The 17,315-nt window shown below is 41.0% G+C and overlaps 1 protein-coding gene across 2 annotated transcripts in view; it reads right to left on the minus strand.

The window, feature by feature from the left end:
- CD2AP (CD2 associated protein) overlaps window positions 1–17,315 on the minus strand; it is an 88,473-nt gene that overhangs the window by 10,021 nt on the left and 61,137 nt on the right. The window contains exons 14-17 of one of the 2 annotated variants that reach the window (XM_083357336.1): window positions 14,651–14,766; window positions 13,144–13,233; window positions 4,674–4,855; window positions 3,985–4,048 (exon numbers count right to left, since the gene is read on the minus strand). In XM_083357336.1, the coding sequence (XP_083213462.1) occupies window positions 3,985–4,048; window positions 4,674–4,855; window positions 13,144–13,233; window positions 14,651–14,766 (452 nt within the window). Of the gene's footprint in view, window positions 1–3,984; window positions 4,049–4,673; window positions 4,856–8,052; window positions 8,270–13,143; window positions 13,234–14,650; window positions 14,767–17,315 lie in introns of those variants that run through there. The other variant, XM_083357337.1, reaches the window with a different exon arrangement.

Here is a 17,315-nt window from a genome sequence, read left to right on the forward strand (position 1 = left end):
GCTGCGGACACTGTTGTTGTTACCGGAACGCCGCCAGAGCCGAGAATGATCTAGAAAACGCCGCCACCGCCACCGATGGAAAACGGGCTGAAAAGGCCCAGGCGGCAGCGGCGAAAGCGACCCGAAAAGAGCGGCCCGAAAAGCAGCGGTCGATGACAAAGGTGGCCTAGAACGGCCCGGGAGCAACGTCGCCGCCGCCATCAAAATGGGCCGAAAGTGCTGTCGCCGTCACAGCGGAAAGCAGATCGAGACGACCAACAAAACGGCCCGAAGCGGCCCGCAGACGCCTCCGTCGACACCACCAACAGTCAGGAACCATCCGAAGACGCCGTCTCCGCTGCCGCTGAAAACGCCGCCGGCCCCGCCGCCGCGCGCCGAAAACCGCCAGGAACGGCCTGAAGGACGCCCGAAGCAGCAGGAGGACGCCGCGAACGCCCAGCACACCAGCAGACCAGAGGAACGCCAACGATAAGGTTAGCAGGCAGCAGACAGCATTGTCCAGCTGCCTAACTTATTGCCCATCACTATCACCCCAACACAGAGGGCATAAAGCACCCCTGAGGGGCTCCTAGGACGCCTAATTTCTGGGACTTGCAGAGCTCAGCCCAACACGTCCGCCTGCACGTCCGCCATCTTGGAAAGATGAGTCGGGCCCTGAATTACTTGCGTCAGGTCCATGGCCGTCATGGAAGCCATGAACTCCTGAGCTAACTCAGATGATCCTCCCAGGGATGGTAGATTAAAGTCACCCAAAACCATAAATTTGGGGAACTCAATCACCAGCCCCGAGAGGATATTGAGAAGCTCAGGCAGGGCTGCTGCTGCGCGACTAGGCGAAAGGTACACCAGCAGCAAGCCCAACTGAGTCCTAGGGCCACATCTCAGGAGGAGGGATTCACACCCGGCTATTTGGACAATGGTGGCCTCCTGCGGACAAAGGGTCTCCCTCATAACTACCGCCACTCCCCCACCCCTACCCTGAGCCCGAGGCCAGTGTAGCACCCGGAAACCTGGTGGGCAAAGATCAACCAGAGGGACACCACCCTCTGGGCCCAACCAGGTCTCCGTAATGCAAGCCAGGTCCGCATGCTCACCCCCAACCAGATCCCAGATGAGAGGAGCCTTATTGACTACGGACCTGGCATTCAAATACACCAGCCAGAGCTCAGGTGGCTGCTCATCCTCGCTCCCGGGGCCTTGGGACAAAACCAGAGGGTCGGAGCACCTCACCGCTTGAAGATAGCGGAGATGCACTCCCAGATGTTGATACGGCCCTCTGTTCATACACCTGCTGCCATTCCCTAACGTCGTGGGAATAGGTAATCCCACGACCCGCTCCGGAGCCCCGGAGGCAACCAACCCTAGCTCCGCCCCAGCGTGATCAATCCCGGACCTGGCCTGAACAACAGGTGGTGGACTCCCCCCAGTTTCCAACCAACCATGAAATCCCACCTCCCTCCCTAACCCCACAAAAAATTAGCTAAAAATTAACCAGGGGCCTCTTATTAAATTTGTACCGGAGGCTCCTGTCCCTGCCCAGCCATCTCTCAGGGTCCCAGCAATTGGGCCCTTCATCAAGAGGAGGAATGGAAAGAGAGGCAGGTCACACCCAGGAAGTCATGATTATCAGAATAGGTCCAGCAAAAAGGCAATCCCTTGATCGATCAGGAGGATCTTAAGTCAAAAGGTAAGTGAGTATCCAGTCTGCCTACCCAGCTCCACTGCCACTTGACCTGGGTGAACCTCCGGAACAGGTCAACCCCCGTCCTCTCACGATGGTCAGATCCGGGGAGCAGCCTGGAACGCACGGCTGGGATAAGGCATACCACCTAGAGCTCTCACCTCTAGGGGGGGGTAGCAGATGGCAAGTCTAGGCCACTCTCCCACAGTGGCTTTGTGCCCGGGTCCTTCTGAAACCTTTGGGGAGGGGGCGGCAGGCAAAAGAGTCAGCAGCTATTGATCCAAGGCATAAAAGCCTGTAGAGTTGTAAAATGGCAAAAAATCCTAGCTGCAATGTTCTTCTCCACGTCAGGAGAGGGTCAGGCGATAAGTAATCAAATAGGGGAGGAAACCAAGAAACCCGCAGAACTTCCGCTGGGCCGCAAACTTGGTCTAGCTGGCTTCTAGCGGCGTAAAGCTGGTTTGTGCCTCCCAACCGTCCAAAGCACGAAGCGTCTGCACTCCACCACTGGGCCATGGTCTCCACGTCGGAGCGGCCGCAGCGCTCCAACTCACCTCGCTGCCAGCCGCTCCAGACGCCACTATAATGCTTCCACCAATTCCGCCATTCTAACGCTGTTCCAAGCGGCAGCTCCATTGGTTCCGACCATCAGCTGATCGGCACCTTACAGAGCGCGGCTCCTCCAAACTTTCTGGATGACTACCAAGTTCTCCCGGGCTCCGCTGGGCTCCAACGGCACCGACAATCAGCTGGTCGGTGCCGCACAGAGCGTGGCTTTTCCGGGCCTTCTAGATTCTCACAGGTTCCACTGGACTCTGCCGAGGCCCCTCTGAAGGTCCCGGAGCTCACGGAGCTAATTCCTGAAACGGAGAATTGTGCAGCTGCCAAAAACAGCCACCAACAGCCTTTCATCTACCCGACCCAAGCCCCAAAACAGAGGACATAAACACTTCTGTGGGACTCCCAGGGTCGCCGAGTTGCTGAAACTCCTCGCGGAGCTCAGCCGAGCACAAATATCTTGCCACAAATATGAAAGTGAAATTCAAATATGTACCAAGTAGTCTGAATTTGAGGCTTCAGTAGAAGAACAGCTGAATGGCAAAATTCAAATAAAGTACAGGTAGTCTTTGCTCAATAAGTGGTCACTTATTGACCATTCAAAGTTCCAACATCTGCCCCTCCCCCCCATACATATCATCACATTTTGTGTGCTTGGAAATGTACAATGACTTGCAACATCCCATGGTCATCTGAACACAATTTATGTCTTTTGTTGGAAATTGGTGATTACTTTTGGTTTCCAGCAAAATATGCCATTGAGAACAATGAGTTTGCTTGATGACTGTTGTGTTCTCTTTACAACAGCTGCAAAAGTGTTGTAAAATTAGGTTGGCCACATGACTAGCTTAATGAGTGACATGACTTATGACCATATTTCTCAGCTCAATTAGGATGATAAGCGAAGGGCTACCTGTCAGAACCCGGCTGTTGGGGGGGTCTTTATTCTCTGCTTCTGCGGGTTCTGCCATACTCCTGGGGGGAAGGGGGGAAGTGATGGGTGCTACAATGTATCCTCTCCGCTTTCCTCTATCTGCCTACTCTTTGATCTATTTCCCTTGATGTCAGCCTGGGGTGAGAATGCAATGTGTCTCCGGCCATCTGCCTTATCTCTAAATGTGGAAGAAGAGGCACGAAGACCTAACAGCCTAACAGCTGTGGGAATGGCACCTTAACCCCATTCCCAAAGTGGCTTCACACCTGGGGACTGGGATGTTTGAACCGGCTGGATGGACTATTGGGGTAGGATTTGCTAGCTAGTCTTTTAACCTATTGATTTGCGTGGGAAGCCTTCAGATCCTGCCTTCTATGCCTGCTGTCAACTTTTCCTAATAAAAGTTCCTTTTGGAATGAAGCTGTTCCAGGAGTTCTCCTTTCTTGGGAAGAGGGAGGTCCTTACACTACCTGTAGATCAAGAATCATTGTTTCACAGAGCCATTCAGACAATACAGCGGTTCACTGTTCCTCTGATTTTGTGTTTACATTTTCTCACCAACTACTTTTCATAATACTTCAGAGGACCTCCCACCCCATGGCTAAAATCTCCCCAGAAAATCTCAGGGAATAGGAGGAAAATTAGCAAAAATACATCCTTTCCCTGCAATTAGATGCCTAAAGAAGTCAAAATGCAGTACTTGACTATGACTGTTTTGTTATGTTCTTGCTAAGAATTTGCATTACTTTACTGAAAGTAATGGGAACTATAGAAAATAAAGCTTCCTTGGGCTTCTATTTAAATATTTTACCTCTAGGTTGCTTCGCATCTGCTTTTCTTCTTCCAAGTCTTTTTTCAGTTTTTCCAGTTGTTTCCTTTAAAATTTGCACACACAAAAAATGCAGTGAAAAAACATCCTTGCGTAGCTTGTGCAATATACTAACTAGATTTTGATTTAAAGGATAAGCAGCTTCCAAATAGAATATGAATCATCTATATTGAAAGCAGAAGTATGAGCAAGTGTCAACCACCTTAAACTTCTTCTATGAACAGAAGGACCATATTTATCTGAGTATCTTATCGAATTCTGGCATGTACTCATATATTACCATTAAAACATGAAACTAGCAATCAAAAATAAAGTCTCAGCTATTCCTGTTGCAGTACTTATATACATAGTTTTCATTTATGAACAAAGTAAAGTTGATTCAGATAGCCCTTTATCAAGAAACACATTAGAAAGTACTCCGGAACTAACCCTGGAAATGTATAAAAACACTGAATCAATACTGTATGACAAATATAGTAGGTTTTTTCTATCTATCTATATAGTAGGAATTGTAATACATGATTCTCCAACTATTGAATTCCTGTCAACCCTACCCAACAAGACCAGTGGTATGTGATGATGGGAACTATAGTACAACAATACCACAAGAACTTCATGATGCCTAAATCACTTTAAAAAGCTGTTGTGAAAAAAAAATGAAAAGCTCTTACCCATGCTCTTTTTTCAAGTTTTCTACAACCAACAGGAGATCAAAGATCTGAGACCTTAGCTCTTCCAGTGAATGTTTTTCCCCTTCATCTGTTTCCTGGCTGAGCTTCACTTCTCCAGCATTTATTACAATAGAACTTGGTCGTGGTAATGAAGTCAGAACTGGCGAAGTAAGTTTTGATGGCTGAAACAGAAGAACACCGGTCTAAATGAGGATGGCAAGAATATAGTCAAATCTATTCACTGAAGCAACAGTAATAGCACTTACATTTAAAATTGCTCCACATAATCACCTTGATATTCGGTAAACTTTATATTTAACAAACATTCACTAACAATTAAATTTTATAATCTATAATCCACATGATAACTTTACATGATTTCCTCTTTTCCCCATAATGTTCTCTTTTATGAACCTTAAATTAATACAATTCTTATTATTTTAATAAATGATAATTAAGTATAAAAGTTTTCTAAAATTTCTAAAAATAATCACAGCAATATACCGTATTTTCCGGCGTATAAGACGACTCAGCGTATAAGACAACCCCCGACTTTTGAGAAGATTTTCAAGATTTTTCATCTTATACGCTGGAAAATACTTACATGTCAGTTGCCAAGTGTCCGACACAAGCCCGATTCAGCCCCGTCTGATGCAGATGGTGCAAAGCCTCCCTTTTGAAGCCCAAAGGGGCTTTTCCTTCCACCCACCCATTTGAGAGCACATTTGCAGACGGAGCAGCCGCGCGTCTGGAGCCAAGCCCCGCCCAGGAGGCAGTCAGCCAGGTGGGCTCGGAAGATGCGCTGGAGAGCTGGGCTTGGGAAGGCCATGCCGAGGCCGGCTGGCGAGGGCCGCTGTGTGGTCTGTGGGAGAGAGGGGTGCCAGGCCCGCCGGAAGTCCCCGGACGTTCCTGGAACGGGCTGGCGGCAGGTGGGCGCTCCCTCCTCGACCTGCCGGGGAGCATCTCCCAAAGCGCAGTGTCTGGCGGCCGGGAGTCCGTCGGCCTGGTCGCTTGCGAGCTGGCCCGCGACTGGGGTCGGGGCCCAGGAACCAGTAGCCGGGTGCGGGTGGGGGGAAGGAAAGCCGGGCGTGGGCTTCTGTGGCTGGTTGTGAGGCCGGATGCGGGCGTCTGCCAGATCGCCGGTGAGTGGTCTCGAGGCCCCGCTGAATGTCGGGCCTGACATGCCGCCCCCTCTACCCAGGGTCCTCCTGCAGGGAGAGATAGCGGGTAGCAGGGCGCGCTCTGCTTATGCTCAGATGCCGCTTGGGTGAGGGGCTTCCTGCCACTCCCGGGGTCTGGCATTTGCAAGGGGGAGGGGAAGGGGCTTAGAGGCTGTTGGGGGTGGGAAGGGAGAGTCATGTTGGAGGGGGTACTGGACTAAGGAGGCTTGAAGTTGCTTTGCACGAACAGGGACGCTCGATTGATTTATGTATTATTTTCCGGCGTATAAGACGACTGGACGTATAAGACGACCCCCCAACTTTTGTGAAGATTTTCATGGGTTAAAAAGTCATCTTATACGTCGGAAAATACGGTAGTATTCCTTTTCTATCTAGTCATTCTGGTTCTCTCATCATATATCCGGTTTATAGTTCTTGTTTACATTTGTTTTTCCCATAGTGTTCTAAACATGTTTACTGGATAAGATTTTCTCAGAGTTAATTACATTTAAATATTTAAATCTATTTTTCTCATGTAAACCAACCCAATACTTTTACCTTTCTTAAGGAATAATTAAAACTAAAAAGAGAAAGAAGAAGAATGAGAATAAGAAAAAGAATAAAATGAAAAGATAATATACTACTTAAAATCCCTATATTAGTCATGATGTCTGTAGCTGGTCCAATTAAAAAATGTATAAAAGAGATGGTCTGCATCCATCCAAGAAAGGGACTGAGTTACTTGGCAATAAAATCACAGCTTTTTTGGAGGAACATTTAAACTAAATAATGGGGATAGTGAGTTAATTGATACAGAACATCACTGTCCCCGGCAATCTAAGAAAATAGGGGAAGCCAGGCACCACACAAGTCATGCAGCAAGTAAACACAGGGTCAGTCATAAAGGAGTCAAATGTCTATACACCAATGCACAGAGTATGAACAGTAAGCAGGGTGAACTAGAAATTCAGGTAAATGAGGGCAGATATGATATTGTTGCCATTACGGAAACATGGTGGGACGAAACCTACAAATGGAACACACAGCTAGAGGGATTTAAACTATTTAAAAGAAACAGACTAAACAAAAGAGGAGGTGGAGTTGCTCTCTATATAAGAAATAACTTTATCTCTACAGAAATAGAGCACAACAATGACGAAAACTGTAAACGTGAATGCATTTGGGTCAATATAAAAGGGGGAAAAAAATGACATTACCATAGGTGTATACTATAGGCCGCCCAACCAAGCAGAGGAAATAGATGAACTTTTTGCTAGTCAGCTAACTAAGGTATGTAAGAAGCACATCACAATAGTAATGGGGGACTTTAATTACCCTGATATCAACTGGGAGACAAACTCTGCACCAAGTGGAAGATCAAACAGATTCCTGTCAAACCTAGCAGACAACTTTCTCTCCCAAAAAGTAGAGAAGGGAACTAGGGGATTAGCCATATTGGATTTAATTCTCACAAACAGAGATGAAATGATAGAAGGTGTCGAAGCCACAGGAACCTTGGGGGGAAGTGATCATGCAATATTGGAATTCAACATTCTGGAGGCACAAGCAATAGAACACAGCCAAACTAGAGTCTTGGACTTTAAAAGAGCTAATTTCAATAAACTTAGAGAGACCATGGGAAGAATTCCATGAATGAGAATCCTAAAGGGGAAAACAACTCAAGAAGCTTGGGAAATTTTGAAAAGTGAGATAATAAAGGCCCAGTCTAGTACAATACCAACAAAGAAGAAAAATAACAGCTCTCAAAAGAAACCAGCATGGCTGCATAAAGAACTCTCTGATAAATTGAAAGATAAAAAGGACAAGTGTAAGAATTGGAAAGAGGGGCACATAACTAAGTCAGAATATCAGCAAATAGCCCGTGCCTGCAAAGATGAAGTGAGGAAAGCTAAGGCTCAAAATGAATTAAGGCTTGCGACCAAAGTCAAAAATAACAAAAAATGCTTCTTTCAACATATAAAAAACAAGAAAAAAGTTAAGGAAATGATTGGTCCATTAGTGGGTGAAAGTGGCAAGAAGGTGACAAGCAATAGGGAGAAAGCAGAACTATTTAATTCGTTTTTTGCATCTGTCTTTACATAAAGGGAAAAAACAGTCCAACCTACCCAAACCAGTGCCATAAAAAACAGAATAGAAACACAAGTTAAGATAGGCAAGAAAATGGTAAGTGAGCACCTGTCCAGCCTAGACGAGTTCAAATCACCAGGACCAGATGGATTACACCCCAAGGTTCTCAAGGAACTGGCAGACGTGATCTCAGAACCACTGAACTATATTTTTCAAAGATCCTGGAGCACTGGGGAACTACCAGAGGACTGGAAGAGAGCTGATGTAGTTCCCATCTTCAAAAAAGAAAAAAAAATAGATCCAGGTAACTACAGACCTATCAGCCTGACCTCAATACCTGGGAAGATTCTGGAAAAGATAATCAAACAACAAATCAGCGAACACCTTGATGCAAACAAAGTCATCACTAAAAGTCAACATGGGTTTGTCAAAAACAGAACATGCCAGACAAATCTTATTACATTCTTTGACCAAGTGACAAAACTAGTGGACCAGAGGAATGCTGTAGATATAATTTACTTGGAGTTCAGTAAGGCATTTGATAAAGTAGATCACAACCTACTACTTGATAAGATAGAAAAATGTGGGTTAGATAGCATCACCGCCAGATGGATTCGTAGCTGGCTGACAGGCGGTACTCAGCGTGTGGTCCTCAATGGAACTGCATCTACATGGAAGGAAGTGTGTAGTGGGGTGCCCCAGGGCTCTGTTCTGGGCCCAGTGCTCTTCAATATCTTCATTAACGATTTGGATGAGGGGATAGATGGGGAACTCATCAAATTTGCAGATGACACCAAGCTGGCAGGAATACCCAATACTCCAGAAGATAGGCTTAAGATACAGAAGGATCTGGACAGACTCGAACACTGGGCACTATCTAACAAAATGAAATTCAATGGTGAAAAAAGTAAGGTTCTACATTTAGGCAGGAAAAATCAAATGCATAGGTATAGTATAGGTGGTACGTTGCTCAATAGTAGTAACTGTGACAGGGATCTCGGAGTCGTAGTAGACAATCACTTCAATATGAGCCAGCAGTGTGCTGCAGCTGCCAAAAAAGCCAACACAGTGCTAGGCTGCATTAACAGAGGGATAGAATCAAGATCAAGTGAAGTACTAATACCACTTTACAATGCTTTGGTAAGGCCACACCTGGAATACTGCATCCAGTTTTGGTCACCACGATGTAAAAAAAATGTCGAGACTCTAGAAAGGGTACAGAGAAGAGCAACAAAGATGATTAGGGGGCTGAAGGCTAAAACATATAGGGAACGGTTGCTGGAGTTGGGTATGTGTAGGTTAATGAAGAGAAGGGTGAGGGGTGACATGATAGCAGTGTTCCAATATCTCAGGAGCTACCACAAAGAAGAGGGAGTCAAGCTATTCTCCAAAGCACCTGAAAGCAGGACAAGAAGCAATGGATGGAAACTAGTCAAGGAGAGAAGCAACCTAGAACTAAGGAGAAACTTCCTGACAGTTAGAACAATTAACCAGTGGAACAACCTGCCTCCAGAGGTGGTGAATGCTCCAACACTGGAGGTTTTTAAGAAGAGACTGGACAGCCATTTGCCTGAAATGGTATAAGGTTTCCTGCCTGAGCAGGGGCTTGGACTAGATGACCTCCAAGGTCCCTCCCAGCTTTATTATTATTATTATTATTATTATTATTATTATTATTATTATTATTATTATTATTATTATTATTTCCTATAGGCTAACACATATTTCCAAGAATTTTTCATTCTTTTTTTACCCTAATTGAAAATGTAATCTTAAAATATTCCCTTTAATAAACCTAATCCTCTAATCTTTTAACTCTTAATCAAAACATTTTTAATCCATTTATAATTTTCTTAAAGTCTCACCTTTAGATATCTAAAACATTTCCTTTATATAGGCCATTCCAACTCTTTTATTTTGCTCATATCCAACAATAAAATAAAAGTAGAAAGAAAAAGAAAGCACGACGTTACTTGAGGGGGTCCTCCCTCTTAAAAGTCGAATTCAAATCCATTTTTTTTCTATTTCTTTAACCATTTTCAAATAAGTGTTTCTTCTTTAAATATTCTCTCTGATAGTCCCCATCATCTATTTTCTTAATTTTCACTTTAGCCTTTTTCTTTTGCCCAGTGCCTTTCTTAATCAATACGTTCTGCTGGATCAAAGAATCTTTCCATAGTCTTATAAATGTTACTGTAGATGTAAAAGGTAAGTCAAATGCAGTATCTTTATTAGAGGCATTTGCTCACTCATTTTTATTGGAAATCTTTTTCCTTCTTTTTCTCTCTGCTTCTCTTGTCATTTTTTGTCTCTCCAGTTCTAGTGGCATCTCTGCAGACCAATCTTTTTTCTTATCCTCAAGTTTATTTTGTAGTGTTGAAATATAGGTTGTCTTTTCCAAGTCCAGTGTTTCTTGTAAATTTTTCCCCACTTGGATTAAATCATACTTCGTTTTGTAAAATTCCATCTTTAAGTCTCTATCCTCAAATTTATATTAAATTATCTGTTTTATCTGTTCATTCTTTATTGTATTTTCCTGGGATATTTTTGGGAATAAAATTGAATTGGAGATGAGTTGGTTTATATTTTCAAAGTTATTTTGGATTTCTTTGTGGTTTGAAATCATTGTTATTTGAATTAGTTGCAACATATCATATGTCTCCTCTTGAAAAGTATTTACTTTTTCTTGATGAGTTCTTTCTATAAATCTCTGATTTTCCATGATGACCAGGAACCCAGATTTTTTTCCCCTTTGGTAATAGCTTTGAAGTCAGAGTGAAATAAATACTTGTAATCCAGAGAGTTAAAAGAAAAATTCTTTTTTTTATTCCCTAGTGTTTGTAAGTCTCACTTTATCTACAGCCCAGAATATATTTTATCACAGCTGTTCTCTGTTGTTAAAGCTTTGAAGGTCACAAGTAGAGATTAGGTTTTTTTTCCAGATTTTACCAACTCTTACAAGCCAACTATAGTTCTCATAATCCTCATCCACCAATAGGTGTCAGCATTGGTTCATTTTTCAAATTCTAGTCCTCCATAAAAGGTTCAATTCGCCGCTTCCCTTACCAAAAGGGTAGGGCACCCCCCCCCTTCACTTTGGAGGTTTTTTGCTTCTTGGGAGGTTTTTCCCCCCTCCCCTTCAGGAAAATTAATAGGTAGGATAGAGAAAATCAATGTTCTTACCCAGATTCAAGCACACTGTTTACAATCAGCTTAAAATAGTGCTTTTGACTTCAGTTGCTTGAAGCTTGGGCTAGACTCTGAAATTAAACTAGCCTATCTCCTGTTGGTTTCTGGAAGGTTTCTCCTGGACCAATCAGGTTGACTGCCGTCTCTCCACGGTCCCCGGAACTTTGTTCCTTCATTGCCACCTCTCTGGGGAGGCTTCTGGCCCATTTAAGGTCCCCTAACAAGAAGAAACTCAGCTGGAGGGCACAGAGTCCCGAAACCCTCAACTGCTGCGCTATGCATAGGCGCAAAGTCAATATTCTTACAAAGAATAATGGCTTAAAACATTAGCTGGTGGTGCTTGACTGGTACTTTGATGACTAGGGATAGACTATCAGAGGAAGCCAAAATTATTTTGCAATATGCTGCATGAATAAAGGATTCTAATAAAAATGTGGGCTCTTTTATTCTAGAAAAAGTGATATATTATAATCAGAAGAGCGGCACATGGCAATCTGTGGGCTGTGTATCTCAAAGAGTACCTGAGTACCTCATTTATACTGCCCAGAATCCTGAGACCATATCCCGAAATTTAGCAGCAAAATTTGTGCAATGTATTTTTCATAACTTTGATAAAGATGTGAAATTTGAGGAAAGCTGTTCTCATTTTCTTCTTTCAATTCTTTCTCCTCAAATGGCATGAAACTGTACTAGTTTTGCATCATTCACTCCTAAATTTTAGTAACATCATTATCACATAATCAAAAAGTGGTTGTTCCAATATTACCCACAACTGAACTAGATAGTAGATAATATTTTATTTATTCAGTGACAAAATTTGTGCATTTTTGTTTCATCAGGCTGACATAAAAAATATCTAACTTTAATCTCCCATCCCATAATTACTCAAGCTAAATCTGTACCAATGCATTAGAACAGTGATTCTCAACCAGTGTCTGCAGACCCCTGGGGGGGGCGTGATGTTATCACAGGGGGGCTGCGAAGGCTTGAAGAAATGTTATGATTTTAATATACACAAGAAGGAAGAGAGAACTATGTGATGATTTAAAAGCATTGATATGGAAACCTGGCTGAAAAAAGAAGAAAGGTAGAATTAGGTTGAAAAAACTCCCCCCCCCCCCGATTTATTAAAGAGGATCCTAAACTGTCAGTTAGTGGACTAAAGGGAGATTTTGAAATCAAAGGAAATTTGAGTACTAGATTTAAAATAGTCAGAAAATAGTAAAAAACATTGGTTGACTATTGAAGGTTTAGATTAACACGGGAAATTTAAATTAACTATAAGAAAATAGGTTTGAATTACTGATTAGCCCAGTGTATATAGATGATGGATCTGAACAAATAAAAGATACTCTATTATTAAGGTGGTGATCTATTAGGATGGGAAGTAGAAAATGTTTATGGAATAGAATAAGAACATATTTAAGTTTTAATAGGTGTATTTTAGATATTTCAATTTTTATGAAATAAGATAAAGGAAATTTGGATTACCTGAAAGTTAAATTCTATGGATATTAAAGGTTAAATTCAAATACTGTAATTAAAAATTAAAATTGGTAAAATTTTATAATAGGACATTGATTGTCTATCGAGATCTATTAAGATATGTATAAGCAAAAAGAAAAAATGTATTTATAAATGTGATAATGAAATTTTTACTGAATTTTGATATAATTAGAAATTTATTAGCATAAATATGAAATAGCAAATGTCAAGGGAAACTGAGAAGAAATACTCACTAATGATTGTATTACTGATCTATTGTTTAACCCAATTACCACATTGCCTTATAAAATGTTATTAACCCTATAAAATCTAATAAAATCTTTTTAAAAAAGAAAGAAATGTTATGACTTAAATCTTGAGTTAAGTCTTGGTGATCCGTGGCCATGTTCTGTGGCCACCCAAGGTATTTAAAAGGGATCCGCGGTGAAGAAAAGGTTGAGAACCACAGCATTAGTATATTTTTCTAAATGATTAAGATACTCATTTTGATTTCTTAGTACATATAAAAACAAGCAATGTCAACATACCTTTTTACCCTCAGATAATTTTAATTTGGCACTTTCTTCTTCCTCTTTATGCACCTTCACATTTTTTTCTATGTTTTGAGTCTGAGCAGGCTTCAACCAAGAAAGGAAATATAAAACAGAAATCAGGCTTTTTTGTGTATTTACTCTAAAAGCTTTTTAGTATACCCATTTATAAAATCATCTAGTACATTTTATTTTATTCCTAAATAAAATTCAAGATGTTGGTTAGCAACTGTTTCTTTACAAAATGTCTAGCTATGCTTTAGTAACCACCTTTTTCATCTTGGGATTCATGATCTGAGATCAAATGAGGGTTGCTGCTTCAGGGAACTCCACAATCTTCAATGATCACTAAAATTTATGCTATTACAGTTTTACCCAAGTGAAAACTACTAGGCATTGTGTTCTGGAATGTGGTGAATGAAGTCCACAACCCATTAGTGTTTTGGAAGGCAGAAGACACTATCTTATTTCAGCAGGCATTTGGTGGATAATATTCGCTCTTTTCACTGGATTTGATTTGATGCAATGATTAGGGGAGGGAGGATTTTCACATGTGGGCAGAACATGTTTTGGATATTTATTGCAAACTGACTTAAGTTTCACAAGGAAAACTTGTATATAGATGACTGTTTCTCTGCCTATCTATTTACATGACCTCTGAACACTTTACTTATAGAATTTTTATTTGTTAATGTCTTAAGTAGCTATTGAGTAATTTAAATCATTTTAGTATAAGTTGCATATCTATCAATTGGTTTAACAACTGAAGGTTGCAACTTGTATTTTCTTATTCCATTAGGGGGTGCCATTCCTTAGATACAGACCAAAAGATGCATTCAGAAGCAAACCTATCGCTATTATTAGGTCTCTTAGGGACACTATTATAAAACATCTTCAAACAGGAACAAGTATGTAAGCAATAATCAGTGGAAAAAGTCTTTATTTAGGACTACCCATGGCCTATGATTTCATTTTCTGCACTGTTAGGTTATTGTGAGAGGTAAAATAAATCGCAACTGATGAAACAACTGAACAGTACAACATTAAAACCAGCTGAATTGTGAAAAATCAATATATATTTTTAAGAAAGATAATGAATTGACAGTACATGAATATCAAACAACCTGCCAGAGTTCCAAGGTATTATATTTTAAATTGCCACTGGTCAATATGTTTGATCTTTACACGAAAATGATAGTCAGTGCAAACAGAAATACCACTCTGATATTTTTTATTTTAAGTTGCCAGTTCAATACCTAGCCTTCTCTGCCAAAAAGTTTTTTACCGGTCCAATCCAGTCAGGCAAAATGGGGCCTGTCGACTAAGGAATGCCAGTTTCTGCCATAGCACTCACCTTCTAGAACATTCTCTCTTGGAGATCAGAATGATCCCAATGCTGCTAGCTTTGGGCTGGGCTTGGGCCCCAAAGCGTGCAGGGACTTGTTTTATGGTTAGTTTAATCATTATGATGGATAAATTACATATAAGTGATTCATGTACTCACAGGATTATTGCCATTGAAGCGAGTAGGAAGTCTTCTGCCGGGCATCTTTGGTCTATTTGCAGTGGGATGTGATAAATTATCTGAGGTAGGTGTTAGATCATCAAAACTTAAAAGTTCTAGAAAAAATTAAAAGCAGAGAACATAATGAAAAATTAGGAGATTTCAACATCGCATATCTACTTTGAGATGTTGCTACCAAGAATAATCTACATTCTAGCATGAAAAAGAAATGGGAGAGAGTATTAATGGGTTAAAAAATATTCCATCTTTAAAATATTGAAGAGGCAAGGCATAGGAGAGAAACTCACAAATTTCTATTGCAAGGATAGATCTTTCTTAAAATGCTAAAACAGCATGCCATTCAAATGGAGAAGTTACTGAGCCAGCTTCCACACTCCAGGTTTGTGACACGTCTCCCACAAGACGTGATCCTGAAATATCGTTTTTATGCCAATTCATCTCATGCACACCTCTTCATTTATAATACTTTTACTCTGTTTATACATCCCTATCAAGCATATCAAAATTACGCCCACCCAAGCCAATTATACACATCCTTTATTTCACATTACAGGTAATCTTCGGCTTATGACAGCAATTGAGCCAAAACTGCCATTGCTAAGCAATGCAGTTGTACTGCAAAGTGTGAAGTCACATGACTGTGTCACTTCGCAGTGGCAGTTCCAGCAATCTTGGTTGGTCTAATTAAGTGAAGATCTCACATGATTGCTATTTCTGACTTTCTGCTGGCTTCTCCACTGAATTTGTTTGTGGGTAGCTGGCAGAGAACTTTGGAAATTGTGATTATGTGACTGCAGCTTGCTTCAACAATCACGAGGCAGGTGGAGCACCCAGATCACAATCATGTGACCATAGGGGAACTGCTGGTAATAAGTTCCCCTTGTTCAGCACCTTGTGAACTCTTGCTGAATGAATGGATGTAACCTAAGTACCATCTACAATATCTCCTTACTCACAGAGAGTATACTTTCATACAGAATTTATATACTGCTCAAAAAAATAAAGGGAACAGAAAATAAGACATCCTACTATTAAATACAGTACATTGTGTTGTTTAAGTGTTCCCTTTATTTTTTTGAGCAGTATAGATACTTGTCCAATCTAACAGATTTTTCATAGTACTACTTCCCTCATACGTTCTTTTCTAGCAGCAGCACGAAGACAGTAGAGATATCCTGGAGTACAGATAATCCTCATTTAGCAACTGGGTTAAATAACTCAGTTGTTAAGCAAAATGTTACTAAGTGAAAAATCATGTGACCACAACTGTACTTACAATTTTGTACAGGACAATGCATACTAACTGACTGGAATGGCAAACAGATGATGGAAAGAGAGAAGTTGTAAAGGTCAGAAATGCAGGTATTGATTGTAAATTATTTCTTTAGCACCACTTTAACTGCAAATAGTCACTGTCCAGGGCAGGCACTAAGTGAGTACTTCCTGTACTGATTATTTCTTTAAATTTCTATTTCACAGTTGTACAAATGGCTAAGATGGCTCCAGCTAAATTCTCATTTCATGATACTTGATTTATCAAAAGTGCTTTTCATTAATTGAAATGAGGATCCTCATAATTATGGAAAAGGAAATGAAACTCCTGCTAAAAGATAATCTTTCTTTGCATAAATATAATGAAGGCTATTTACTAAGATCATTAACCATATAAAACAAAACCCCAGGATAGATTAATATAGATCTCATATCAAGACTACCAGAACAAAGTAGGAAATGAGTTCTAGAATCTTAAAAGGACCAGAAAAATGTATTTAACAAGACTGACAGGCTGGTTGCTCCAGTAAGGAAATTCCACAAGCAAAGCAAAGCATCAGCACCTCCTCCTTAAATAACATCCATCAGAAATTTTCATCCACAGGAATGTTTGAAAGAAGGCTTAAAACAAAGAGTTTATAGTTCAAGCAAATTCAGGCTACTGCAGGGACAGAAATAAACTGACAGCCAGCCACAATCTTCTTTTAAATACAGGAGAGATATTCCCAGAAAACTATTCAGGTTAATTTTGCATTTGTATTCTACAATAATTTCAAGAATATTGTTAAATGGAGCCCCATGTTCAACATTCTACAAAAATCTAAACAAAAGTTTACAAAAGTGTGGATAATTAAGGCATGGCTAGAGTTGGAAGATTATGTTTAGCTGATAAACACAGTCCTGATATCTAATGCTCTTCAGCTAATATACCCATCAACAGCAGTAGAAAAGGGAGGCAAGGACCACAGTAATCAGCAATAGTCATCTATCTTCAAGACGGGTTGGGATTCAAGGCACCAAATCAAGTTCCATTGCTACTTAATTTATTGAGGATATGGAGATGTTGGGAGGATATTAAGTACTCTATGTCAGGAAGTGAAACCCTTTGGAGTGCTAGGTAAAACCCCTTACTCTTATTTTTTGGAGTACTAGGCAGTCTAAGCGAGAGGTAGAAGGATCTGGCTATGGTTGCCTGGGAACATCTGTTGAGATGGTATTCAGGAGGACAATTAATATTCAACAACCTATCACATATTGGCACCAAAATTGGTTCAGGAATTACTCTTAAAAAATTTTTTTTAAAAAACTGGACATGTAAGACAATATTTTGTGCAGACTGTGATTGGCATTGAGCATGCTTCAACTTCATTCA

The sequence above is a fragment of the Vipera ursinii genome, assembly GCF_947247035.1.
Source record: "Vipera ursinii genome assembly, chromosome: 1".
Lineage (NCBI taxonomy): Eukaryota > Metazoa > Chordata > Lepidosauria > Squamata > Viperidae > Vipera > Vipera ursinii.